The sequence below is a fragment of the Mustelus asterias genome, chromosome 2, assembly GCF_964213995.1.
Source record: "Mustelus asterias chromosome 2, sMusAst1.hap1.1, whole genome shotgun sequence".
Taxonomy (NCBI): domain Eukaryota; kingdom Metazoa; phylum Chordata; class Chondrichthyes; order Carcharhiniformes; family Triakidae; genus Mustelus; species Mustelus asterias.
This window is the reverse complement of record NC_135802.1, coordinates 58635241-58662775: the sequence shown is the minus strand read 5'-3', so window position 1 is coordinate 58662775 and position 27535 is coordinate 58635241. Positions and strand designations below refer to the sequence as shown.

The window sequence follows — 27535 nt, the reverse complement described above, 5'->3', positions numbered from 1 at the left end:
AGTCGGTGGCCCCACGGATCGCTAAGTATACAGCGTCGCTTACCCTCGCGTGGAGGACCCCGAGTCTGTCGGCGTCGTCGGTGACCGCTGTGGAGGCGTCGAGGTAATCTTGGAAACACTTCAACCAGTGGTCGAAAGTGTTCGATGCTCCCGCCGCACGTGGGTCCAACGTAAGCCGTTCGGGTTTAAGCATTTGCTCCATGTTTTCTTTGTCATTTTTTTTTTTAAAAAAAGAATTTACTTGTTGGCAATAAAATTGATGCGCGATATAACACACGAGAGGCTGGATGTACTCGGGAAATAAAGGCTTTTGTTGCCAACAATAACAGAGCTACTATATACAGTATACGATCCCAGACTAAAGGGTCACCAGGCAGAGCAGTGACCTTTATACCTCTCCCAGGAGGCGGAGCCAACTGGGGTGTACCATAGGACTATATTAACAGGTAGAACAGCCCAACCCTAACCCCAACAGTAACATATCTACAGACTCATAGTACTGGCCAGACCATGGCTCAGCACTACCTGGTGGGAACCAACAATGGTTCACCACAGTAAGTACAGTAACTTCATTACAGTGTTAATGTAAGCCTACTTGTGACACTAATAGATAAACTTTAAACAACTGAGTCTTTTGCCCCCCCCCACCCCCATCGCTGCCAGGCAGCAGAGGGAAGGTCCCTCAAGGGACTTGGGAGTTGGGTGAGTTTGAGCTAGCGGGGGAAGGGGATGACCTCAGGCTCTTCTCCAGGATGGCGGTCACGTGGTTGGACTTCTTCCTGCCCTGGGAAACATGAAAATAACTCTTAGGATGGTGAGTTAAGGCAACTTTCTGGTAAAATCTTTATTATTGTCTGCGTTATGCAAAACCTTTGAAGTGGCTTGGTCACTTTAAAACCCATGCCCCCTGAATGCCTGGAATCCTTCAGAATCACAGCAGACTCCATTCTATAGTAGGAACTGCCCTTAGTGGATTTCAGAAGCCCCGGGTGTTACCAGGCCTCTTTCAAGTACTTTGATAGACAGGAGATGTCAGTTTCACTGGGCAGGTCCCATTGTTTTCTCTCATAAGCCTCAGAAACCTACTTGAAGCACTCTGATTGAGAGGAGCTTTACAGTTCATTCGCTTAAATGAGTCCCAGCTGGTCTGAAAGCTCTCTGAAGCACTCTGATAGACAGAAGTTTCTAGCTTAAGGAACCCCAGCTGCTCTGAAAGCTCTCAGAACTGCTTTGATTGACAGCCACTGAGCAGATCTTTGAGGGAATTAGCCAAGATTTGTTTGTACAAGGAACTGATGTTCTATTAGCTGCTCAAAGCTGTTCTGATTGACAGTTCCAAGGCAGATCGAACAGTTAATTGTTGATTCAATCAGTTCATGCTCCATTAAGCCTGAAGTGTTTCCTGTTTGAGCTGCTGTGATTTCTAATCACGGTTTTTCTAAACAGGCTTTCTCTTTGATCTGAAGTGCTTCCTCTTTAGAGATGCTGCTGGTTCTAACTGCAGTTTTTTTAAAGAGGCTTTCTCTTTGATTGGAAGACCTTCCTAGAAAGGCTAGGTGCACCTTACTATTTTTTCCTTAATGTTTTTTTTCAGCCTCTAACACTGGAACAGCAAGCCTGTACCGGAGGTTGTTTTCAGTCATAGAATGAGCTGGCACAACTCAGAAATTGTTCTCCAAATGATCCTCAATGGGGATCTTCTGGTGATCATCATTTATTTATCTGGATAAATGTTATGACCATGCTGGGGGTGGGGGAGGTAGGGGGGGGGTGAGTCTCAGAGGCCTTTGGAGCCCTGAGTGATCAGGTACATGACTGAACAGTGCCCTGGCTCTACTCCCGCCATCCTGCCAATACCACCCTGGCAGTGACACTCCGGCAGTGTGACACAGTATTACCCTGGGAGTGATAGGGTGTGACTGCTATGGTGCCAATGCCATGGTGTCATGCCACAGTGTCACTGCCATGGTATCACTGCCACGGTCTCACTGCCAGGGTGGCAGAAGGCAGTCTCAGGTAGGTACTGCCAGGGGGAAGGGACCTGTAGGGGCAGGGTCTGAAGGGGTTGGGGCCTGAAGGGGGACTTGATCGGTGAGTGATGAAGGGGCAGCTCACCTGATGAAGGGGCAGCGCTCCAAAAGCTCATGCTACCAAATAAACCTGTTGGACCTTAACCCGGTGTTGTGAGACTTCTTACTGTGACTACCCGAGGAGTTGGCAGAGAACGTATCCCTGCCAATAATGGTTTCCCCGAAGCCATTTCAAGCTCCAAAGAATGTTAGTTGGCTGGAGGCAGAATGTCCGCCCCACAGTCAGGAAGAAGTCCCACCTCAGAGACTCCCCACCTCAGCAGCTCCCAGGGTCTAAGTGCTGGGAATCAGGACCAGGTCAGTTTTGGAGGTCTCAGGGCAGGAAGGAGAGCTGATGATGTGATAGAGGTACGGAGTCATTGGTGCAGTAGTAATATCATAGGGCTAGTAACCCAAAGGCACAGGCCAAAACTCTGGGGACACGGGTTCAAATCCCATCATGGCAGCTGGTGGAATTTAAATTCAAGAAAGCTTGTCTCAGTAATGGTAACCATGAAACTATCATTGCTTATCATAAGAACATATTTGGTTCACCAATGTTCCCTAGGGAAGGAAATCTGCCAAAATTATCTGGTCTGGCCTACATGTGACTCCAGACCCATAGCAATGTGGTTGACTCTTACCTATTCTCAAGGGATGGGTAACAAATATTGACCTTGCCAGCAAGGCCCATATCCCATGAATGAATAATTTAAAAAAGGTGAAAGTAGCCGACCTTAGTGAGGTAGAGGAAAAAGAGATTAGAAGCTTAACTCAAGATTGAAGAGGGAGACAATGTTGTAAAAAGTCTGGTTCAGTGTGAGACGGTGGCCAGAGGGCAGGATGAAGTCTGCTGTGAGGAAACAAGGCTTGTGCTGGGGCCCAAGTGGAGAAAACAGTAGCTCATCCGAGACTAGATGTCAGAGAAAAAAATCAGTGGGCCCTTCAACACTGCCCCGAGGTCTACTGCCATCTCTCTGGCATTGGCGATGCATGAATCAGCAGGAATAAAAAAGTAAGGAATTTAGATGGCGGCACGGTGGCACAGTGGTTAGCACTGCTGCCTCACAGTGCCAGGGATCTGGGTTCGATTCTTGGCTTGGTTCACTGTCTGTGTGGTGTTTGCACATTCTCCCTGTGTCTGCATGGGTTTCCTCCGGGTGCACCAGTTTTCTCTCACAGTCCAAAGATGTATGGGTTAGGTGGATAAGCCATGCTAAATTGCCCCTTAGTGTCAGGGGGACTAGCTAGGGTAAATGTATGGGGTTACGGGGATAGGGCCCAGGTGGGATTGTGATCAGTGCAGACTCGATGGGCTGAATGGCCTCCTTCTGCACTGTAGGATTCTATGATTTTGACTTTTCTAACAGCCCCTCCCATCCCTCCATGTGACTTACATGCAGCAAGCTGGTGAAGGAGCAGCAGGCCATCTTCCCTGCTGATGTATTGTTTGTCTCCAATATTTTTCAGTCAAAGGTGCGCAGGAAGATGAGTGACAACAGACACTAGACTAGAGGTGGATTTGAAGAGATGCTGTCATATGGGAAGTTGAAAGTGGAGGTGGATTTGTAGCTTAGCCATGGAAGAACTGTTGTCCTTCCAATTAATTGTTTAATTGAGGTCTCATTAACCTATTCGGATGGTTCAAGTGGGCTTCAATAATCACATGAATTATTTGAAGAAGAGCAGAGCTTTTCCAGTTCTGAAGAATTTTGCTCTCAACTCCTATCACCAAAAAAATTTATCCAGTCATTACTGTGCAAAATGGATGTCATATTTGGCTACATAACAACAGCTGTTGTGCTTCAAAATAGTTCACTGCATCTGAAGTGGTTTGAGACATTTCTGAGAGATGTGATAATATAAGTGTTTTATTTCTAAATAAATCAATGAAGTTTGAATTTTGTATTAAATGAAAACATCAATTTGAACTATGACACAGATCCTGAAAGTTTAATGATTGAAACCAAGCGATGTTAGAGGTTGAACTCACAATTCAAATACCAAAAAATACTCTGCAGCAATTTAACTCCTACATTTTGCTCCCAAACACCAGCCATTTGTGGTCGATACAAGCGCGGGTTTTGGAGGAAAATAGAGTTGGGAAGGCTGTTGCTGAATTATGGCCCCTAAAAGTAGCCAGCACAATTGTCCACAACATCGTGGGCCGAAGGGCCTGTTCTGTGCTGTACTGTTCTATGTTCTATGTCCTCCATCTCTGATTTGGATCAGAGATCTCTGTCCATTAGTTGTTTGGCCAGCATTTATTGCCCATCCCTAGTTGCCTGAGGGCAGCTGAGAGTCAACCAGATTGTTGTGGCTCTGGAGAAATCACATATAGGCCAGACCAGGTAAGGACAGCAGATTTCCTTCCCTGAAGGACATTAGTGGACCAGATGGGTTTTTCCGACAATTGACAATGGTTTCATGGTCACAGTAGATTCTTAATTCCAGATATTTTTTTAAAATTCAAATTCCATCAAATGCTGTGGTGGGATTTGAACCCAGGTCCCCAGAACATTAGCTGTGTTTCTGGATTAATAGTCTAGCGATAATACCACTCGGATATCGCTTCCGCTATGCTGTGTGTGATTTGCTGCCACTTTAAAGTTAATGGTTAAAAAAATGTGTGAGATTTAAGCTTTCAAAGACTAAGCATCCACATCCCTCCAGGATAGAGAGTTCCAAAGGTTCACAAGACTTTTAATGAAAGGATTTCTCCTCACCTCAGTCCTAAATCTCTAATCCCTTATTCTGAGATCATGAACACATCTTCTAGATTTCCCAGTCAGGAAACTTCCTCAACACTTACCCTGCCAAGCCCGTTAAGAATTTTATGTTTCAATTAGATCATGGAATCATAGAATCTGTACGGTGCAGATGCAGGCCATTCGGCCCATCGAGTCTGCATCGACTCTAACCCAGGCCATATCATCTAACACAGTAAGAAGTTCAAAAAACCCGGTTAAGTCCAACAGGTTTATTTGGTAGCAAATGCCACTAGCTTTTGGAGCGCTGCCCCTTCATCAGGTGGGGTGGAGATCTGCTCTCAAACAGGGCATACAGAGACACAAACTCAATTTACAGAATAATGATTGGAATGCAGTCTTTACAGATAATCAAGTCTTAAAGGTACAAACAATGTGAGTGGAGAGAGCATTAAGCACAGGTTAAAGAGATGTGTATTGTCTCCAGACAGGACAGCCAGTGAGATTCTGCAAGTCCAGGCAAGCTGTGGGGGTTACAGATAGTGTGACATGAACCCAAGATCCCGGTTGAGGCCGTCAAGGCTAGGTGGTGCAGAGGAACAAAAGGATCTCACAGTACAAACACATCAATCACTAAAAGTTGCGCCACAAGTCAGCAAGGCCATAAACAAAGCAATCCAAGCTTTATTTCTAAAAGGATAGAATTGAGAAGTAGGGAAGTTATGATAAATCTGTGTCAAACTTTGGTTAGACCGCACCTGGAGTGCTGCATGCAGCTCCAAACAGAGGCACTAGAGAGGTACAGAGATTTGCAAGGATGATATTAGAAATGGAAAGAGAAAATGCTGGAAAATCTCAGCAGATTTGGCAGCATCTGTAAGGAGAGAAAAGAGCTGACGTTTAGAGTCCAGATGACCCTTTGTCAAATACCAGAAATGCTTGGGTATATGTATCAGGAAAGGATTGACAGATTGGCCGAAGAATGATCTATTAGAGGTCTTCAAAATTATGAAAGGTTTTGGTAGAGAGGATGTTCCTTTTAGTGGTGAAGATAATAACTAGAGGCCATCAATATAAGATGGCCACCAAGTTCCCAATAGGGAATTCAGAAGAAACCTCTTCATCTAAAGTGTGGTGAGAATTTGGAACTTTCTACAAACTTGAAGTGAATATTTAATTCATTTAAGGGGAAGGTGGACAAGTATTTCAGGTAGAAGGGAATAGATGGTTCCAAAGGTAGCTTTAGCTGAGCAAAAGATGAGAGGAAGCTTGAATGGAGCATTAACATTGGCATTGGATTGGTTGGGGAAATGGCCTGTGTGGTGAACCATTGTTGGTTACCACCAGGAGTGCTGAGCCATGGTTTGGCCAGCACTATGAGTCTGTAGATATGTTACTGTTGGGGTTAGGGTTGGGCTGTTCTACCTGGTAATATAGTCCTATGGTACACTCCAGTTGGCTCCGCCTTCCGGGAGAGGTATAAAGGTCACTGCTCTGCCTGGTGACCCTTTAGTCTGGGATTGTATATTGTATATAGTAGCTCCGTTATTGTTGGTAATAAAAGCCTTTATTTCCCGGGTACATCCAGCCTCCCGTGTGATTTATCGCGCATCAGCCTGTTTCTGAACTATATTTCCTGTGTAACTGCCCTGTTACCCTTTCTGGTGACAATAGATTTTAGCATCTTGCTGATACTAGGCTAAATGGTGTAGGCTAACTCCCTGACTACAAGACTTAAAAGAAAATCCAAGAGCCTTAAGATATGAGTGTTGTGTACAATTATATACAGGGTCATATAATACAATACACTTTTGTTCAAAGGGAGAATTACAAGTTGTTTTTAGCTCTTTGTATAATTACAGCCGTTTTCAGTCCATGCTACGTTGCAGCCATTTCAACTACTTATTTCAGGTGTTTGTGGAAAGTGAATTCTCTAATTGGGAATGCATGTTAAACATGCCAGTGTGCTTGATATAACTGATATGTGCTTTTCAAGTGAAGCAATTTAGTATACTGTATTCACTGCCCATAACGTGGTCTCCTCTACATTGAGGAAACCAAACAGACTGGGTGATTGTTTTGCAGAACACATTCACTCAGTCGAAGAGACGGTGGCCTAGTGGTATTATTACCAGACTATTAATCCAGAAATTCAGCTAATGTTCTGGGGACCTGAGTTTGACTCCACCACAGCAGATGGTGGAATTTGAATTAAATAAAAAATATCTGGAATTAAGAATCTACTGATGACCACGAAACCATTGTCAATTGTTGTAAAAGCCCATCTGGTTCACTAATGTCCTTTAGGGAAGGAAATCCTTACCTAGTCTGGCCTACATGTGACTCCAGAGCCGCAGCAATGTGGTTGCCTCTCAACTGCCCTCTGAAATGGTCCAGCAAGCCACTCAGTTCAAGAGCAACTAGCCTAAACTTCTGGTTGCTTGCCATTTCTCTTCACCATCTTGCTTTCGTGCTCACATTTCTGTCCTTGGCCTGCTGCAATGTTCCAGTGAAACCTTATGCAAGCTGGAGATACAGCACTGTACCTTCTGATTAGACATTTTACAGCCTTCCGGACACAATTTTAAGTTCAACTTCAGACCATAAACACTGGCCTCCATTTTGATTCTCCCCCCACCTTCCCACCAAGTGCCATGTGTCTTGTTTTCATGTTTTTGCTTTCAAAGCTGACCATTATTCTGCTCGTAACACCTACCCTGGATCAATGCTCTGTTCCTTTACTACTACCATTACCATTCTCTTTGCCTTCTGTTCCATGACTTATTTGGTATTTAATCTCCCCTAACCGCCCCCCCCCCCCCCACACCACTCTAACCTATCCCCTGGCCTTTTTTTCCACCTGACAACCACCTCCCACCCCCACAACCATCTTTCAGTGTAAAGTGCATCATATTTCTATCTCTCCGTCCTGAATAAGTAATATTGGATTTGAAAAGTTAACTCTGTTTCTCTCTCCACAGATGCTTTTTTCTATTAAAGTTTGTTTAAAGCAGGCTTATATTAACACTGCAATGAAGTTACTTTGAAAATTCCCTAGTTGCCACACTCCAGTGCCTGTTGGAGTACACGGAGGGAGAATTTAGCATGGCCAATGAACCTAACCAGCACGTCCTTTGGACTGTGGGAGGAAACCGGAGCACCCGGAGGAAACACACGCACAAGGAGAATGTGCAGACTCCGCATGGTGACCCAAGCCAGGAATCAAACCCGGCTCCCTGGCGGCGTGAGGCAGCAGTGCTAACCCTGTGCCACCGTGCCATACTGCCAGACCTGCTGAGTTCTTCTAACACTTTGTTTATATTTCAGATCTCCCATGTCCACAGTATTTTGCATTTATTGTGAATTTTTCAGTTAGCCAGTCTACTTAATTGCTAATTTTAAGATAAAACCAACTTGATAAAGATTTACACTTTCCTTCCTTTTATCTAGTTCGGTTAGTGACAGTTACGCACAATCAAGGGTTTCTAATTTTCCCCACTGGAGAAAAGAATCCCCTATCACTATATTTAAATGTAGATTTAATTTGTAATGAAGAGATAAAAATCTTGTGGGATTTCTAGAAATTCCTGAGTGAATGAATACTGAAAATTATTTGATCAGATCTATGCCTTTGCAACGTCTCGCTAGGTTTCCTTGTTTTGTTAGACTCGAATGAATTGTCCTTCAAGTTTCTGCTTGCCATTGGAAATGAAAATTGGTAAATTTGGAACAAGGTTTCAGCAGGCCTAAGGGTCATAGTTGGTTTCTACAATTTCATTAAATACAATTGGTGAACAAGATTAAATGTAAATTGTGCTTTTTAAAGCAAAAGATTCTGGTTCCTCTTTTCCAATTTTAATTCCTTACCTTTCTTTAGGCCATACCTAATGTGACTGAGCACCTGCATCACTTTCATCACCAACGACATCCCCAATAATCCCGTGTCAAATTAATCCTCTTTATCCTATGTTAATTATGGACTCATTATTTATCAACTAAACAGTCAGAACTCCTTGTGTCTCTGGTCAAAGCGGGCAGGTAAAAAAAATGTATTGAGATGGCTTTCCGAAGTCAGAAGTAATTCTCCAGGAGCAACATTGAGAATATAGTTCAGGTGAGCAAAGGCTATTTTTAAAAAAATTAGCATCATAAGCAGGCTTACATTAACACTGTGAAAATTGCCTAGTCGCCACACTCCGGCATATGCTCGGGTACATGGAGGGAGAATTTATCATGGCCAATGTACCTAACCAGCACGCCTTTCGGACTGTGGGAGGAAACTGGAGCACCCGGAGGAAACCTACACAGACACAGTGAGCATATGCAGACTCTGCACAGTGAGCCAAGCCAGGAATCAAACTTAGGTCGCTGGTGTTGTGAGGCAGCAGTGCTAACCACCATGCCAGGTCAGTACACCCTGTCAGCCTCCCATTGTTTAAATGAAGATGATTGCAACAAATCATAAAAAGTCCTAAGTGAACACCATGAATGGGATTTTATGGCCTCGCCTGAAACCGTAAAATCCTGCCCAAAGTAAATAACCTTCCCATTGTCCTTCCTTCGCCTGCTCCGATTGCTGTGGTGGACAAGGTGGTAAAATTCTGGCCCTTGGGCGGGATTCTGCTAGTGGGAATGGAGAATTTGCCACTAGCTGAATTGTGCTACTAGTGGGAATGGAGAATTTGGCGCTCAGCCAAACTCCTTTCACTGCAGCGGCACTGGATAATACTGTCAGAAGTTTTTGCCACTTACGTCTGCAGACTTTTAAAAAATCCCTTGCATCTTCAATACCACCATGGCTACAGTCACTCCTATAAGCTTCATTAAGAAAAAACTTGAAGATGCTATTGGCTGGGTTTCACAGCCGACTTCAATCAACTCTTAGTCATAGAGCTTTACAGCATGGAAACAGGCCCTTCGGCCCAACTTGTCCATGCCGCCTTTTTTTGTTAAACCCCTAAGCTCGTCCCAATTGCCCGCATTTGGCCAATCCACCTAACCACCTAGTCGCAATTTAAATTTTCTGATGATTTCTACTTTGCTGGATGTTTATGCTACTAACTTCAAATAATTGACTCATTCAATTCTTAGGCACAAACCATGAATGAATTATCAGGAATGGGCTAGTTGCAAGAGTTTACCATTGGCAAAAAGTAGCTAAGTTATACAACATAACTTATCGCTAAGTTATACACTGCAGTCACTTCTCTCTAGTTCCCCTAATTGCTAAGATAGGTCCTCCAATTAAAATACATCGCTGGAAGAAGGGCAAAGTTGAGCCCAACAAAAGTAAAAGTAGTCTTCCTCTCCAAGTGAGAAAAAGAGAGACTCTTTTTGAAAATAAAACTAGTCTTACATTGGCAGCTTTAGAATGAAAAGACACTGCCGAATAATAAAAAAGTACACATGAAATGAAGAGTTCTGCTAATTTGACCCCATTACTTCATTCATCCATACGAGGACTCATATGTATATGAGGGTGGGTCGCTACTGGGAAACTTTCTTATTTGGAGACTCTACTATTGTCAGGTCAACCATTAAACCAGTTGAAAACTATTTACTTAAGTAGGAACAAAAAGTTAATTCATCATTAGCAGTATGGTTAACATCACTTAGATGCATTGCAAATAACAGATTTGTGTGACTTGTAGCAAGTTGGATCCATTGGATCAGATTTTAACTCATTCAAAACACATCTATTTGCACAGAGTTAAAATTCAGTCCATATAATCAGTCGATTATTCAACAATTCATACATACAGCAGATTGAATAGATTTTTGAATGTCTTAAGAATGTTTAGCATAAAATCTTAGGCATGGGTACATTAGTTCCAACTTTAGCACCCATTCCAAATGAAAATTACAGTGGATCTAGCACATTGTCCTTTCACCTCTGGGAGCTGTGCACAGGTTTAATCTGAATTTGTTGGCTGTATAGGGTATATTTAAAATAAAGTTGGTTAGTGTCAAACCAGTCTCCCACTGACATTGTTTAAATTACCCCTTAATTTAGACTGGTTTGCAATCTCATTCAGAAAGACTACAAGGATGGCTGATGTAAGTAATGTGTTAAGTGAAACATATTAAAAATAGCCAAGAGTAAGACATATATTGACTAACAATTATGCTGAACATATACTGCAATAATAATGGAGATAGAAACACATATTATTGTATTATACAAAGATAGTTTAATTGTGCGATTAACAATTAATAACCATCCCCATCTGAACAATTTTGCATAAAGAAAAACTGTGATGCTTTAAAAAAATGTCTAACATGGTCAGATTTAATAAAATAATTTGTGATCTCATAGTTCCACATAGCAATATAACTCAGAAAAACAGATACACTTGTAATCTTCATACAGAAATTTATACTGAAAAAAGCTTCAATCCATTGTAAACTGAAGGAAGACACATTGCAAAACATCTATTTTTCAGTGAATTTTATAAGTTATCTAATGTATTTTATTTTTATTGACCTATGTTCATTTGCATGATGGTTTAACATTAATATAGAAAATTGCATACACCATAAAGAGTGAAGCCCATGGTATGAATTGCTTTGATAACATACAGCAGTTTTTAGGCAAATTTTAAAGCACAATTTTTCAATTGAAACTTTTAAGACACTTTGTATCACTGCCCATCAAAATACATTTATAAATAGAAAAAGTCAGTAAGAAAAAGCACTATGTTACATGTAACAGAAACTTCAAAAAATTAATTACATCATGAAGCTAAGTTTTCTGAAAATAAATAATCTAGACTACACAAATTTAAAAAAAATTGTGTTTCACATTTTAAAATCAGGTAATGACAAGACTCAAAGTTACAGTGATTGCTCTCTTGCAGAATAATTGAATGATGGCAGTGCCATATTACACAAGGCAATTATTGGCATATTTTTCCATTAATGCTGCATTTTGCAGCAAGCAGTTTCTTCCTTTTTTTGCAACTTTAACAATATATATATATATAGCTAAGCATAAAGTATCCTCATCTGCAATTTTGTTAATTTTATTTAAAGGCCAGATTTTTCTTTGAAGTTGCAAGAAACATACTGGTTTGGGTGGAGATTTAAAACTGGAGTGTTTGATCCATTCAGAACTGGGTAATCGGTGATTAATTGTGGAAAGCTTCTGAATGAGCAATTTAAGTTTGACAGCCAATACAGTCAAACTTTATACAGTACCAGCTTCCTCTGTTGATACTCTGTACAGAAACCGTCATTAATCAGTAAACAGCAGTTACAAAAATGTTCAAGGCAATCTCAAATACTTCATATGTAGCTGCTTGTTTGCTTGAAAGAAAAAAAAACAAAAAGACCTTCTAGTGCAGTCTGCATTATCCACAGGAGAATTGTTCAGTCTTTTACTGGGACTCCTAATAATTTTTTGTGCAAGTATGTAAAGACAAATTGGTCTTTCTGATGAATAATGCAGGAAACAAGACTTTTTTTTTCATGTAATTACACATCAGTGGCACAGTTACAAAAAAGAAAAGTTCATGTGATATCAGGGTCAGTCTTTTGGTTCCTGATCAAGATCTAAGTTATTTGTAGTCCCTTCTCCTGACAAGGTCTCTTCTACTTTAACTGAATATATTTCTTTTGAACCTTTGCCTTCCTCGCTTTCCTCTGAGTCCTCCGAGTCTTCCAGCAATTCTTCTTTCTCATACTCTGCCACATCCACCTCTAAACCTGCATGGTCCTTCAGTTTGCCATGATGTTTTAGATGGTAACGCTGATTTTGAAAAAACTTTATGATGGTATACTTGGGCAGGTCAAGTTGAGCTGACAGAGTCTGAATTGCTTCTTCGTCTGGATATAAACCCACATCCTGTATAAAGCTCTGTAAGATCCCCAGGGCTTCTACAGAAATCTTAGTGCGAGATCTGGGCTTGTGCCGGCTTTCATCTTCTGATTCTGCTGGTGTTGACGTTGGCTGTTTGGGTGCAAGTCGGGGTGTTGCTGGCTGTTGCTGTAGGCAACAAAAAAGAAACAATAAATGAACTGTGCATAGCATATTATTAAGTTGCCATCACTGAAATACAGAAAACAATCAAAGCAAATTTATTATAGATAAAATTAGTACTCAAGTGATTTAATCCCATCCTTTCAGACTCAGTACAATGCAGAAGAACCATCAGTGGCACTTGTGCCTTGGACAATTTGAAGTAGCAACTCATCTTACTGCTAACAATGAGCAAAAAAGTGATCTTCACAAAAAACTTATCTCCCTAGCTTATTTGGTAAGGAACACTAACCTGACTTGGTTCTGCAGAAACATGGATGATGTGCGATGGTCGGTCTCCATGGTGATGGATCACATTGCTTTCTTGCTCATAAATAGCATCTCTCTCAGCCTGAGGAAGACTCAGGAACCTCCTGATCATTGATAAGTTTTCCCATAGAGTCCGATTCTCTGGTGAAGGGTCTTCCTTCCAACGTAAAAGTTCGCATAACCATCCCTTGGTGATAAGAATGTGAATAAAGCAAAACACATTAGTTTTCTATCTTATTCTATTCAGGGCACAATTTAATAAAATATACGAAAGAATAAATAACCATTGGAACACAATGGATGAGAGAAAATCCTGCATTTAAATAGCAATTTTCAACAGTTCAGGGTGTCCCAAAGCATCTTCTAGCTATTAAAATTATTTTTTAATACTGCAAAAGAATATTGATAACTTTAGGTTGTGAGCAAATGCGGGGCAAATGCAGATCATAGGAACATAGGAACAGGAGTACGCCTTTCAATCCTTGGAGCATGTCTTGCCATTCTATTAGACCATGGACAATGTTTACTTCAGTTCCATTTACCTGCCTTTGCTTTACATCCCTAGTTTGACTATAGATAAATATAAAGTCATGCACTTTGGGGAAAGCAAGTGAAAACATACCCTGAATAGTACACTTCGCAACATGGTGGAGAAACAGATACTGCTTCAGAGACCTCTATAAACAGGTGAAAAAGACAAATGAAATTCTGGGTTTTCTATACACGACATTGATTGGAAAGACAAGGAGGTAATGATGAATCTGTAAAGAGGTTGGTTACAGCAGCCACACTGGTGCACTGAAGTCTCTTTTACAGAAAGGACAGCACGGTGGCACAGTGGTTAGCACTGCTGCCTCACAGCGCCAGGGATCCAGGTTTAATTCCAGCCTTGGGTGATTGCCTGTGTAGAGTTTGCATGTTATCCCTGTATCTGCATGGGTTTCTTCCGGGTGATCCGGTTTCCTCCCACAGTCCGAAAGACGTGCAGGTTAGCTTGATTGGTCATGCTAAATTGTCCTTTTGTGTCAGGGGGTTAGCATAGTAACTATGTGGGGTTAAGGGGATAGGGCCTGGGTGGGATTTTTGTCAGTGCAGGCTCGACGGGTCGAATGGCCTCCTTCTGCACCATAGGGATTCTACGATTCTATGATATTGGGGTCATGGAAAGATGCAAAGTAAATTTGTTAGTGTGATATTGGGGATGAGAGGATATAGTTAGAATGACATTCCTGAAAATCTAAGGTTTATTTACTGAAGAAGAAATAGTTAAGGACAGATTTAATGGAAAGTCCATTGTTGAAAGGGGTTGAGTGAGTAAATAATGCAAGTTAGTGAATCGGTAACAAGGGGTCATAAATTTTGGATTAGCTACATTACTACAATAATGGAGGGGAAGATTATAATATTCTTAACACAAAGCGTTAATTAGAATACATTATGATAAATGAAAATGCAGTCCAATCACAGAGTTAAAGAGGAATTAGGCAAACAATTGAAGAAAGAATGAATGAGGAAATAGATTACAGTTAAAAACTCTGATATGGAGCCGAGAAAAGGTGCAATGGCCAAATATCTTACTGCTGCGTGGAATATCTATGATTTTATAAGTATCAGATGTTTTCCCTACTGTATTAACCACATTTTTACCACATACTTTTAAAATCTCACATCAGGCAACCATTCAGAACCATATGTTAATGTATATTGTTTAACTTTTAGAGACAATTAGCAATTCATTTTCAGATTCCTGTTCCTTTCCATGTTGCACTGACAGATTTGCAACAGAATTACAAATGAAAAAAATCACAGAAGGTTTATACATCTAAAATTAAAGGAGTTCAGAAGACAATTGTTAGGCCATTAATAACCATGATGTAAATCCAGGTTCCATAAGTCTGATAACAGAAGAGCACCCAGTTCAATGTCTGCTCACAAGAGAATTGTCTATCCCCTTGAGAGACTATCTTACAATCAAAGTGCAAAATATAGAGCCTGACCTCAACTGCTATTAGTGGAATAGAGTAATCACGTTAGACTGGCAGATTTAATGGTTCATAGTCAACTTTCTTCTTTTGTCAGATAGCACCATAAAATTTAAATTACACTATATAAATTTAAAATACACTATATTAAGCTTCGATTTCGACTCAAGATGGGAATGAGTCAGGGGAGGCGCACAAGACTACAGATTTTGTCAGCATAAGACTCAGGCAGATTTAACTATCAGGCTTCATTTTAATATTTTTGAAGACTGTCCACTTTTCAGTAGTTTCTTGAAGGCATGCATTTCCATTTCGTGGGCATCCCACTGGGCACCACAGCCTTCGTGAGCCTCTGTGACTAAAGTTTCCAACGTAATCAGCTCTGCACCGGAAATTGGCGCGGAACTGATTACAATATGGAAATCTTCATTTACAATTCATCAGCTGGCCTGGGTCTGAAATCTCCGGGCCTGCTAGCATCTCCCCACCCCCGCCAGGAGTGGTTCACTCCAGCAGGGTTTACCCCTGCTCCCCAATAACGGACCCGACCCTGCTGGAGGGAACAGAGGCCATTGAGGCCACCTCAAGAGGTTGGGGGTAAGAGGGTGGTACTGCCTAGCACTGCCCAAGGGCAAGCTAGCAATGCCCAAGGGGCACCTTGGCACTGCCCATCAGGCATCGGGCAATGCCAAGGCGATGGGGCCCACTGCCACTGTGCATTGGGATGACTGGGAGAGGGAGGAGAGGGAGGAAAGAAATGATCAAGGTGGCTATCCGGCTTTTGGCAGGGGGGGGGGGTGGTGGTTTGGAACTGTTTGGGACGGATTGGGAGGGGCAGGAAATTGGGAAATTGGGGATTGGGACTGGCCTGGAGAGGTCCGGGAGACCAGCGATCAGGGGTGGGGGGCTAGGAAGGACAGTGATGGGGGTTTGCAGGGCTGGCCAGCGATCTGGAGGCCAGCAATGCTGGGCCACTGCACATGCATCAATCTCCGTACTGACAGATCGACGCATACGCAGTGGCCCGCTCAGCGCTACGCCGCTGGCCTCTCGGGCAGGAATAGGCCCTGTTCACAGGTTTCCAGAGTGAATCACACTGAGGCACTCTGCAGTGCAGAGTGTCAGTGATTCATTCTGGAAATCATGCCGAGAAAACCATTTTCCCTCACGTTGGGGACTTAGAATTTTTTTGGGAGTGGCCCGGCCATTGTCTCCTATGATCACACTGTTGATATCAAGAAATAGCTGAAGGCACTGGATGCTGCAAAGGGCCCTGATAATATTCCGGCAATAGGACTGAAGGCTTATGCTCCAGAACCTTCTGCGCCCCTAGCCAGGCTTTTCCAATACAGTTACGCCACGCATTTTACCAGGTAATGTGAAAAATTGCCCAGTATGTCCTGTACACATGAAACAGGACAAATCCAACCCAGCCAATTACCACACCAACAATCTACTCTTGATCATTAGGAAAGAGTGGGAAGGATCATCAACAGTGCTTTCAAGTGACACTTGCTTTGGAATAACCTGCTCAATGACACTCAGTTCAGGTTCTGCTAGGGCTACTCAGCCCCTGACCTCATTACAGCCTTAGGTCAAACATGGAAAAAACAGTTGAACTCCAGAGATCAGGTGAGAGTGACTTCTCTTGAATTCAAAGTAGTATTTGACCGAGTATGGCATTAAGGAGTCCAAGCAAAACCAGAATAAATGAGAAGCAGAGGGAAAGCTGTCTGCTGGTTGGAGCCATACCTGGCATAAAGGAAGATGGTTGTTGGAGGTTAATTATCTCAGCTTCAGAACATCATTGCAGTTCTTCAGGGTAGTGTCCTAGGCCCGATCATCTTCAGCTGCTTCATCAATGACTTTCCTTCCATCATAAGGTCAGAAGTGGGGACGTTTGCTGCTGATTGTACAACGTTCAGCACCATTTATGACTCCTCAGACTCTGAAGCAGTCCATGTCCAAATTCAGCAAGATCTGGACAATATCCAGGCTTGGACTGACAAGTGGAAAGTAACATTCATACCACACAAGTGCCAGACAATGACCATCTCTAACAAGAGAGAATCTAACCATTGCCCCTTGACGTTTGATGGCATCGCCATTGCTGAATTCCACCACTATCAATATCGTGGGGGGTTACCACTGACCAGAAACTGAACTGGGCTAGCCATATAAATACTGTGGCTACAAGAGCAGATCAGAGTTAGGAATTCTGCAGTGAGTAACTCACCTCCTGACTCCCCAAAGCCTGTCTACCATCTATAAAGCACAACTCAGGAGTGTAATAGAATATTTTCCACTTGCCTGGATGAGTGCAACATCAACAGAAGCTTGACATCTGTCTATTTGGCTAACTAGTAAATCACCTATCATGATTGCTCTTCGAATCCTCCTTTATCCCCATGTGCAGCTGAGACACCCGTGTTGCCATGAACTTGTCTCTTACTGCATTCTGCTGGAAAGATCCATCACTCTCATCAGTATTCAGAATTGAATGCAGGTTGGAGAGTGAGATACATCAGGGGACTCCTGTACTATCTGCCTTTTCCTAGGAGACCAGATATGTGGTGGGATTTTCCTCTCCCTCCGCTGCAGAAGGTGGGATCTCATGGTCGCACCGATGTCAACGGGGTTTTTAGCTGAACGCACCCCTCCCCACCAGGAAACATGGAGTGGGGATGCACCATCGACAGAAACAGTAACAAAATTTTGACAATAATATCTATTGGTCAGCTTGAAAGGCACATCGATACTTGGATATTAAGGATATTATATAATGGGGAAAAGATTAAATATGGGGATTAAAATTATTGGGAAACTGAAAATTTGCAGCCTGTCCAGTGCACTCCTACTGTAAGGCTGGTAGAAGTATGGTCGTGTTTATGATACACGCTCTGCTCCACCAAATCTAGTCCCTCACGTCAGAAGCGATGTGTCCAAGGTTAGGTCTTCCCCACCAGGGAGTGGCTGGCCACTGAGTGACAGCAGGAATACCAAATTGTTGTGCACCTAGGTTCAAGACCCAGATCTCTGAAGATCTTCAATATTTGAACATTATTTTCCAGTACCCTTATGAAGGAGGTTGATTGAATTAATTGCGTCCCCAGAGTGTGGCCACCTGCAATGTGTCCCTCGTGACACTGACACCTGCCCAATTTTTTAAATGAGGTAACCAGGCATTCGGGATCACTACCATACAGATCTCATTATTTTTGGAAATGCTTGCCCATGGATTTCATGCCCACAGCTGCAATAGCTACCAAAACAATGGAGAGCAGTGATTGGCAGAATGGCCAACTTTTCATTGCCGTATTTGGAATAGCCTAAATTACCAGGTAGATATGTTTATTTTCCAAAGACGTAATGTGTAAGAAAGATATAAATCTGTACACTTCATTAATAGGTTATGTATACAATAAAATATTATAACTTTGAAGTCAAAGAAAGTATTCTGCAGCTTGGACCGCAGCTTTGCTTCACATCCCAATTCTGAATTCAGTTTTTTGGTTGCTTTCACACAAAACTTTTATGCTATACATAAACTATGCCTCAATAAAAGTGATGCCTGAGTTGTCTCAACCTTGCCCTCTATTAACATTCATCATAATCCAGTTGTTATTTGGGGTCGCACCGCTCTAGCTCCTTGCTAATGTTATTGTGTGAAATATTTGCGTAGCAACAAAGCATTGGAGGGCTGAAGAGAGAACTGACACAAATGTCATGAATTTATCTGTAAATCATATGTCAGGCAACATAAAGTTAATATTTAGTTTCTTTGGGCTCACCACTCCAGATTCTCTCACCAAATTAATTTGCATTTGCCTTACCACTCATCAAATTTTCACAGTACCTCAGTTTCATTCACCAAATTGAAAACCACTGAAGTGGTTATTTGTATAATGAACCCAGAAGCAAACACTGTAGCCAATGGTCACTTTGATCTGCTAAATAATATGAATCAAGTGTCGTTGTCTTTGAAATACACAACAGCACATTTTTGACAGCTTATGTTTACTCAAAAATGTGCAGCACTTTCTGAGATTGAGGAGAAGGTTCATTCATTTGGATGAGTAGTGCCATTGATGAGTCCAATCTCTTTTTTGCCATGTAAGATTCTATTGTAAAAATTGTTTTTATAGCCATGTACGTTTATTTAGAAACCAAATTGACAAACCAAGGATCAAGACCGCATCAACGTTAGAAAGAGTACAAGACAGGCAAATTCAAGAAGTATAATCGGGTTTAGATTTTAAGGGTTGAAACCGGTTTATAACGGTTGAGCAAAAAGGATCTGTAGTCGATTGGACAGCCCATTGCACATTATGCTTGAGTATCTTTAACTTCAGTGAAAGCAAAATAGCATACAAATGAAAAACTACTATTAACAGATTTATCAAATGCTAAGTTTTTTTCAACTTTAAGTGCAATTTATATTAATTACATGCACTAGCTATTATTGTCTCTAAATATTGTCAATAGATCATGGCTAATAGTGCTTCATTTTACTTCCAAAAGTTCATTTAGACAGAATTTTGCTATAATTGATGCCACTGTAACCTTTGTATGATATATTTTGGTGTTGACTATGCACTTCATTAAAGCTAAACATGATTTCTGTGACATTTGGAATTCTTTTGAATATAAAATGTAAAATTCGGAATTGTCTTTGTTGATTTTTAAAATCTCTTATGCAGTTGACAGGTCCGAGATTGATCTTTGCGAGCGTATAATTAATTTAACTCAGCATAATAATACTGCTAGTCACTCTTATTAGTTAAACATTTCTCAATTTTATTTGACTTAATTTGTTTCAATAAATTGGACAGATAACATACATTAAAAAAAAATCTTGCTCCCACTGCTCTCCTGGCTCTCAGACGGGCATGAATGAACCTACAGCATTGTTTGAAGAAGAGCCGAGGAGTTCATCATGGTGCCCTCGCTAACATGTACCCCTCAAATAATGATAAGAAAGCTAATCTTGTCATTTATTCCATGGATGTTTTCGGGAGCTTGCTGTGGGAAAGATGGTTGCTCCATTTGTGCACAGCAAGAGTGGTTACATTTCCAAATTACTTCAATGGCTGTAAAATGTTTTGGGACAACGTAAGTTCATGAGGAGCGTTATATAAATGCAAATTCTTTTTATTCTTTATATTAAGTAAACATGATTAAAAAGTAAGAATGATCCCCTTCAGATGTATTATATACATATTTGACAACCAAAGTCGTGCATCTAACTTAGCATGTTTTAATCAGTTATTATTTCTTTAATAGGCCACCTTATACATTTTACATCAGTGTAGAACAATTGCAGTTTTGCATCAGTTCCAAGTATGTAGTAATTTGGAATTGAAATTGTCAAATTGATAGCTTTAGGTATATTTGAAATTTATGGGAAACCATTTTGAAAACTTTGGTTTTGCACTGGCTTCAATATAACTTTTCAATGAATCACCCTGGTTTAATTAACTGCTTGGGAAATTAAAAATATAATTTTAAGCATCTTAATACAAGCAAGAAACAGACTGGTTATCAGCTTTTTAGCAATGGTAACCTGCATCTGGGTGCTGAGGCATGTGTTCGACCCATACGTGTAAAAACGCATGCATACAAATTCACTTTGCATTCCAATGGAGTGAGGGGGAGCTGGCAGCATAACCCTGCTCTGCTGCACGAATGTCACAGCATCACAATGTAGAATAACTGTACCCTTCTACTTTATGGTAATAGCAAAATCTACTCAAATAATCAGCTTGATGTCTTCACTCAGTACTTAATGTTAAGACAAGTAAAAGTGTCTTAATGACTTCAAGCCCTTCCTATAACCGTTGCTGCTTCAATTAGGTATTCCTCAAGGTGAAGGGTAAGATTGATGGAAAAGAGGACAATTTCCATGTTTTGCACTCAGTGTCAGAATGAAAATCTGCTCCAACAACACACTTTAACCACATTTTCAGAATAGCACCATTTATTGTGCTAGTGCAACATTTCTATTTCCTAGATCAGCCACATATTGACAGTAATATGATGTAGACTGTGGTTACTGTCTTCAGACAACACAAACTCTTTTCACTTGCAGTCAAAGAACAAAGAAAAACAACATTCCATCTCTACTGAATTTCAGTCCTTTTCTAGAGGTAAAAAGAGTTTCTAAATTGATCCAACTTAACACAGAGGGCTGGATTTCACTGAGTGGTGGACCTATCACCAGGATTGCATTAAAAATGTTTTGCAATCTTCTATAATATTGCCAACTCACAGCCCAATTGTTCTCACTGTACCTTCATTACATGTGTCTTGCCAATTCACAGTTGGGCCTGAATAACATCCAGATCTGGACAGACAAGAGAGGAAAATGCCTGTTGGTGGCCAGCTTGATCAAGTTCAGCCATCTCACCTTCTTCTTCAATGCCACAACCATCACCAAGTCACCCTACCAACAATATTTTGGGTGGGGTTGGTCAGCATTAACCACAAGCTTAATTTGTACCATGGTTACAATAGCAAGGCAGCAGTTGGCTATTCTGTGATGAGGAGGGTTACCTTCTGACTCCTCTTCCATATCTCTGGGTCAAAATCCTGGTTCCCTCTCCCTAATAGCACTGTTTGTATACCTACAACACATGGACCTCAGCAGTTCAAGAAAGTGGCTCACCATTACCTTCTCAAGGGCCACAAATATCAGCTTAGCCAGTGATTCTCACATCCCACAAATAAATATTTTCTCCAGCAACGAGGCTGAAGCCAGGAGCTGGAATTCTCACCAAATTCAGAGAACTTCTAACAAAAAGACATTCCAGGAGTTTGCACATTCTCCTTGTGTCTGCGTGGGTTTCCTCCGGGTGCTCCGGTTTCCTCCCACAGTCCAAAGATGTGCGGGTTAGGTTGATTGGCCATGCTAAAATTGCCCCTTAGTGTCCTGGGATGCGTAGATTAGAGGGATTAGCGGGTAAAATATGTAGGGATATGGGGGTAGGGCCTGGGTGGGATTGTGGTCGGTGCAGACTCGATGGGCCGAATGGCCTCTTTCTGTACTGTAGGGTTTCTATGGTATATCCAAATCAAAAAAAAAACTAACAAATTCTCAGTGAGAAAGATCCATCCAGGACTCACTGAGAAAGTTAAAGATAGTGTTAGCTTAAAAGAAGGGGCTTAGAATGTTGTACAGAATATTAGTGAGCATAAGGATCGGGGGAATTCTAGGAACCAGGATTAAAAATGGAAAATGAGATTAGACTAGTCAGCAATAGATAGAAAAGATTATAGAATGCTTTTATAAGTTTATAAAAAGCAGGAGAGTAGCTAAAGAAAGTGTTGGCCCGACAGGCAGGAACCGCAGAAATTAACATGAGAAATGAGCACAGAGCAAATGTACAGTATGCTGAGTAAATATGTTGTGTCTGTCTTCGCTGGTTCCAAGTTGTCAAGTGGATTGACTTTTGTTGATTGCGTCGAATGCTCTCAACTCTGGCAATTATTTGGACACTTTAGCAAAGTGAAATTTGGCTTTCTGATGTTTCACTTTGATTTTATCACTTGCTCCTGTTACCGGTTCTGGTTTCAGCAGCTTTTTCGACATTGGAAGAGTGCTTTGGATGTGGCATGACATTCGTCGATCAAGTGGACTAATTTCAATGCCTTCAGTAGGTGTGTTTCTTCGTTCTAAGAATCTGTGCATGATTTTTTGATGATCCCTTTAGCTCTTCACTGCTGTTTTGGCCTTTCCATTTGACTCGGGACAGAATGGAAATGATTTATAGAGCTTAATTTCCCAATCATTCATGAAGTATCTAAAATCTTCACTCATCAACTGAGGGCCATTGTCACTCATCACAATGTCAGGAATGCCATAATGACTGAAGTACACTTTCAGGCATAAGAACATAGGAACATAAGACTTAGGAGCATGAGTAAGCTATTCAGCTCTGTGAACCATTCAATAAGATCATGGCTGTTCGGGCTGATTTGGGGGTCTCAAAACCCCCAAAATCACTGACTCATTTGTCAATCAAGGATCTATCTATCTCAGCCTTGAATAAGTTAAATAATTCAGGCTTCACTTCTTTCCGTGGAAGTGAATTCCAGAGACTAACAACCCTCAGAGAAAAAAAGTTTCTCCTCATCTCCATCTTGAAAGGACAGTGCTAATTCTTAAACAATGTCCCTAGTATATCCCAACAAGAGGAAACATCCTCCTGGTATCTATTTTATCAGGTCAGAGACTAGATTCAAGGGGTGGAATTTTCCGGGAATGATTCTAAATGTCCAGCTAGCGTAAAAATGGGAGAGTTTCTGATCCATTTTTGGCGAGTTTTCATACCTAATCTAATGGACTTAGACATTGAACATATGGGCTTGACTGTCTCTAGTTGCTGCAGGCAGTCGGCTGGGCTTAATTCACCAGCCAGCCTGCAGAGAGAGCTATTGCGCATGCGCAGACCTCCGATTCTGCACATGCACAATTTCAACAGTTGCAGGCAGCTTCACAAATTCACACCTCCTCACAATCGCAGGGACCCACAGCCGATCGCAAGCCTCACACTGCACAGACATATAGCCCCCACTTCCCAGACCGATTGAGTCCCCCACCCCCCCCCCCCCCGATCCAATCGCCTGCAGAACGGCAGTAGACTCCCCTTCCCCCCGATCCGATTGTGATGCAGAGTGCACAGTACCCCACCCCCCTCCCGCACTGGTCCAATCACAGGCAGAGTGGCAACGAGTCCCCCTCCCTTTGTGATTAGGCCACCCCTTCAGGCCTCCGGTCCATCAGGCCCCCTCCCCTTTAGGCCCCGCTCCCTGGCACTGCCCAATGGGCATTACCAAGGTGCTAGGCTGGCAGTGCCAGGGTGGCAGTGCCACGTTAGCACTGCCCAAGGGGCACCCAGCCCTTGCCCTTGGCTTGCCTGCGCGGCCTCAATGGCCTCCGATTCCACCGGTGAGGCCAACACGACTGTTTAGGTTTCATGGGGAGCAGGTGTTTTCCTTGCTAGACAGAACCTCTCCCAGCAAGGCCATAAAGGCAAGTGAGGTCTGGATGATTCAGCGCTGGGCTCGCTAAACAGATGGAAATTAACATTAGAATAAATCAAGATAATTTATTCAGTTTCTTGCCCATTTCTGGCGAGAGGCTGACCTCGCCGGAAATCCGACTCTCCTAAGATTGCGAGAGCCGAGAAATCGGACGTGATTCTGATCTCTCGGCAGTTGCGCGGTTTTACTGGCCTGCTCTGCCCATCAATGGTGGGGCGATAAAATCCCGGCCAATGTCTCTGCTGGGTTGATGATTTCCAGAGCATGTTGTGCCATTGCTTCTTGTTGAATCTGGAAGATTTCACACTCTGTGCTACACATCAACTTTGTTCAAAGGTCTTTTGCTCTCAACAGTACATTAGTAACGCACCTCTGCTTCCCTTGCTTGTACTTAACTTCCAAATGATATTTATGCAAATGAAGTAACATCCTTTGTAGATGCTTTGGAACAGATAGAAGTAGTTTGAGAAAGATGCATTGAAGTGGCTTCTGGTAAGACACTGCTGTCACTTTGTCTCTTCCAAACTGTTACTCATTAAAATGTTCACAAGCAAAGACAATAGCCAGGCACTCTTTTTCAATCTATGCATCGTGTCGTTCAGTTTGTGTTAACACTCTGAATGCAAATGTAACTGATCATCCTTGAATCATGATAGTTGCTCCTAGTCCTGTTTCACTGGCATCACATTGTAGGGTAACTTTGTCATTGACATAGTGGGGGGGGAAATTCACCAACCTCGCCAGACAGCTGGCGGGAATCCCGGTGCCCTGCTAAATGGGGCATCAGCCAAAAATCAGGATTCCCGCCGGGCATGAGGTCTTTCGGGATTCACTCGCCCTGCCCCGATTAGGTTCCCATCCAAAGTGGGCAATAGCCTGATTGTTATGCAAACCTGCTAATTGTAATAATGAGAAAAAAGGGAATTATAGACCAGTCAGCCTGACGTCAGTCGTGTGGAAAGTTCTAGAGCCTAAAACACTGGTAGAATTGGATAGAGTCAGCATTGATTTGCAAAAGGGAAATCATGTTTGACAAATCTATTGGAATTCTTTGAGGATGTAACCAGTAGAGCCGATGAGCGGGAGCCAGTGGATGATGCCCACCCCTCCCTTCATTGAAGGGATGTTTCCCCATCCCCTCCCCAACAAAGATTGCCGTCATTGGGGCCCTCCCAATGGGTCTCCCTTTATGCCATCCCTTTGTGACCCCTCCACTTCATGGCTCCCCACTTCATGACCCCTCTTCATATACGCCCTCATGACACCCCTCAAAGGGTGGTGGGTGGGGGAGTCATGGGTTGTCTTGAGTTGGCACTAAGTTAGCACAGGGACTAAAAAGGGCCACGGGAATGAGTGGGGAGCCATGGATTGGCAAGAGTTGGTACAGTGGCTATAAAAGTCCAAAGAAGGTGGATAGAGGGGCCTGGAGGGTATGAGGAGTCATGGAGGGGCATGAGATGGCAAGAGTTTGCATGGATGGGGTATGTGGAGTGTGTGTAGGAGTGTAAATCTGGGCTTGGGTTTGCAGGAAGTGACAGAACATTCAGCTGAACTGGTCCACATTGACATTTATGCTACACATGAACCTCTCCCCACCCTCCTTCATCGAACGTTTTTCATCTATTCCTTTCTTCCTCTTGTATTTACGTACCTTCATTTTAAATATATGCTATTTGCTGACTAGCAGTGTAAAGCTGTCACCACCAGTGGGGAAATAAGAGCTGTAGTACTAATCTAGAACAAATGTCATGGGGAACACTGCAAGGCGAATGTGAGGGTTATGTTTCAAGTTATGTTTGAGACTGGCAACTGCAGGATTAGATCTAACTGGGCAATATCTTGTTTATTCTGCCAGGTTCAAGTTGGAAAGTTCTCATTAAAAGAAGACACTTTTCAATGATGCTAAATTTGAAATGTAAAAAGCAATTTAAAAATGACAGTGTCTTATTTCCCATTTAGAGAATCAAATTGTTAATTGCATGTGAAAGATGAACAATTGAGAAAGGAATCTTGTGCTCGCTAAATTACACTGGCTCCTGGTTAAGCCAATTCTTGATTTTAAATTTCGTAGATTCATAGAATCTCTACAATACAAAAGAGGCCATTTGGCCCATCGAGTTTGCAACAACTCTCTGACACAGTATCCCACTCAGACCTCTCCTTTGCCCCATCTCTGCAACCCTACACATTTACCATGGCTATTCCATCTAACCTTGGGACACTAAGGGGCAATTTAGCATGGCCAATCTGCCTAACCTGCACATCTTTGGACTATGGGAGGAAACTGGAGCACCCGGAGGAAACCCACGCAGATATGGGGAGAACGCGCAAACTCCACACAGACAGTGAGCCAAGCTGGGAATTGAATCCATGTCCCTAGACCTGTGATTCTCAGTCCTGTTTTCAAATCTCTCCATGAAATCTCTTCCAATCCCACAACTCTTGAGATAACTGTTTTTCTCTGATTCTGACCTCCTGTGCGTGCCTAATCATAATTGCTCCACCATTTGTGGTTTGCCTTCAATTGCCCAGGCTCAAGATGTGGAATATCCCCCCATCCCTCTCTGCCTCTCCCTCACTTCCCTTCTTTATCACATTTCTTAAAACCTACCTTTCTGACCAAGCTCATAATTATCTGACCTAAAAGCTCCTTTTTTAGTTTGGTATCATATTTAGTTTTATGATGCTGTTGTGCAGTACTCTGGGACATTTAATTATGTCAAAATGTGCTATATAAATACAAGTTGTTGTTGTTTAAGACAAGGTGCATTCTGGTCACAGGAGGGGCTGGAACTGTTTACAGTAGAGTTGCAGAGTTTGATTTTTTTCTTCAGACAATGGATGGGCTGCTGAGACCTGTTTCTTGCAGTTCTTGTAGAGGGCTATGGGTAAATGGCATAGAAAAGGAGTTGAGGTCAGCATAGGTCAGCCATGATCAGACTGAATTGTGGGCAGGTTTGAAGGGCCTGGTGGTCTACTCCTGCTTCTATTTTCTGTGTTCCTGTGCCATGTGGAGACTTCAGGACACTCCATGCACTTGGGGACCATGTGTACAGGAAGTTTCTCCAGCTGCTTGAGCTTAAGATTTCTGCACTTGAGGGGCAGCTGGAGTCACTGAGATTCTCAGGGAGATGGAGAGTTTCTTAGATTATACATTCTACATACAGTGAAAGTTCAGGATATTAGGTAGGTGGCCTTCCAGAAGAGTGGAAGAGGCAAGAAGTAATCTTCAGGATGTGTGCCACTCTCAAAACAGTACTCAGCATTGGCAATTGCTGGGAATGATGACACCTTGAAGGCAATCCAGGCCATGGCACCAATAGACGAGGAATGGTAGGGTGGAGAGCAGCAAAGAGCAGGAACGTAGTTGTTATGAAAGTTTCCATTGTTAGTGGAATAAACAGTTGCTTCTGTAACCGTCAATGTGAATCCTGCATGGTGTGTTGC

At 42.3% G+C, this 27535-nt stretch overlaps 1 protein-coding gene across 3 annotated transcripts in view; it reads right to left on the bottom strand.

The window, feature by feature from the left end:
- Positions 1-10950: 10950 nt before the first annotated feature.
- Positions 10951-27535, bottom strand: part of LOC144508090 (DNA-binding protein SATB1-like) — a 122383-nt gene continuing 105798 nt past the window's right edge. For all 3 annotated transcript variants that reach the window (XM_078235976.1, XM_078235985.1, XM_078235993.1), the window contains 2 exons: positions 13048-13251; positions 10951-12761 (listed from right to left, as the gene is read on the bottom strand). In XM_078235976.1, coding sequence (XP_078092102.1) covers positions 12303-12761; positions 13048-13251 — 663 coding nt within the window. In that variant the 3' untranslated portion in view covers positions 10951-12302. The remainder of the gene's footprint in view (positions 12762-13047; positions 13252-27535) is intronic.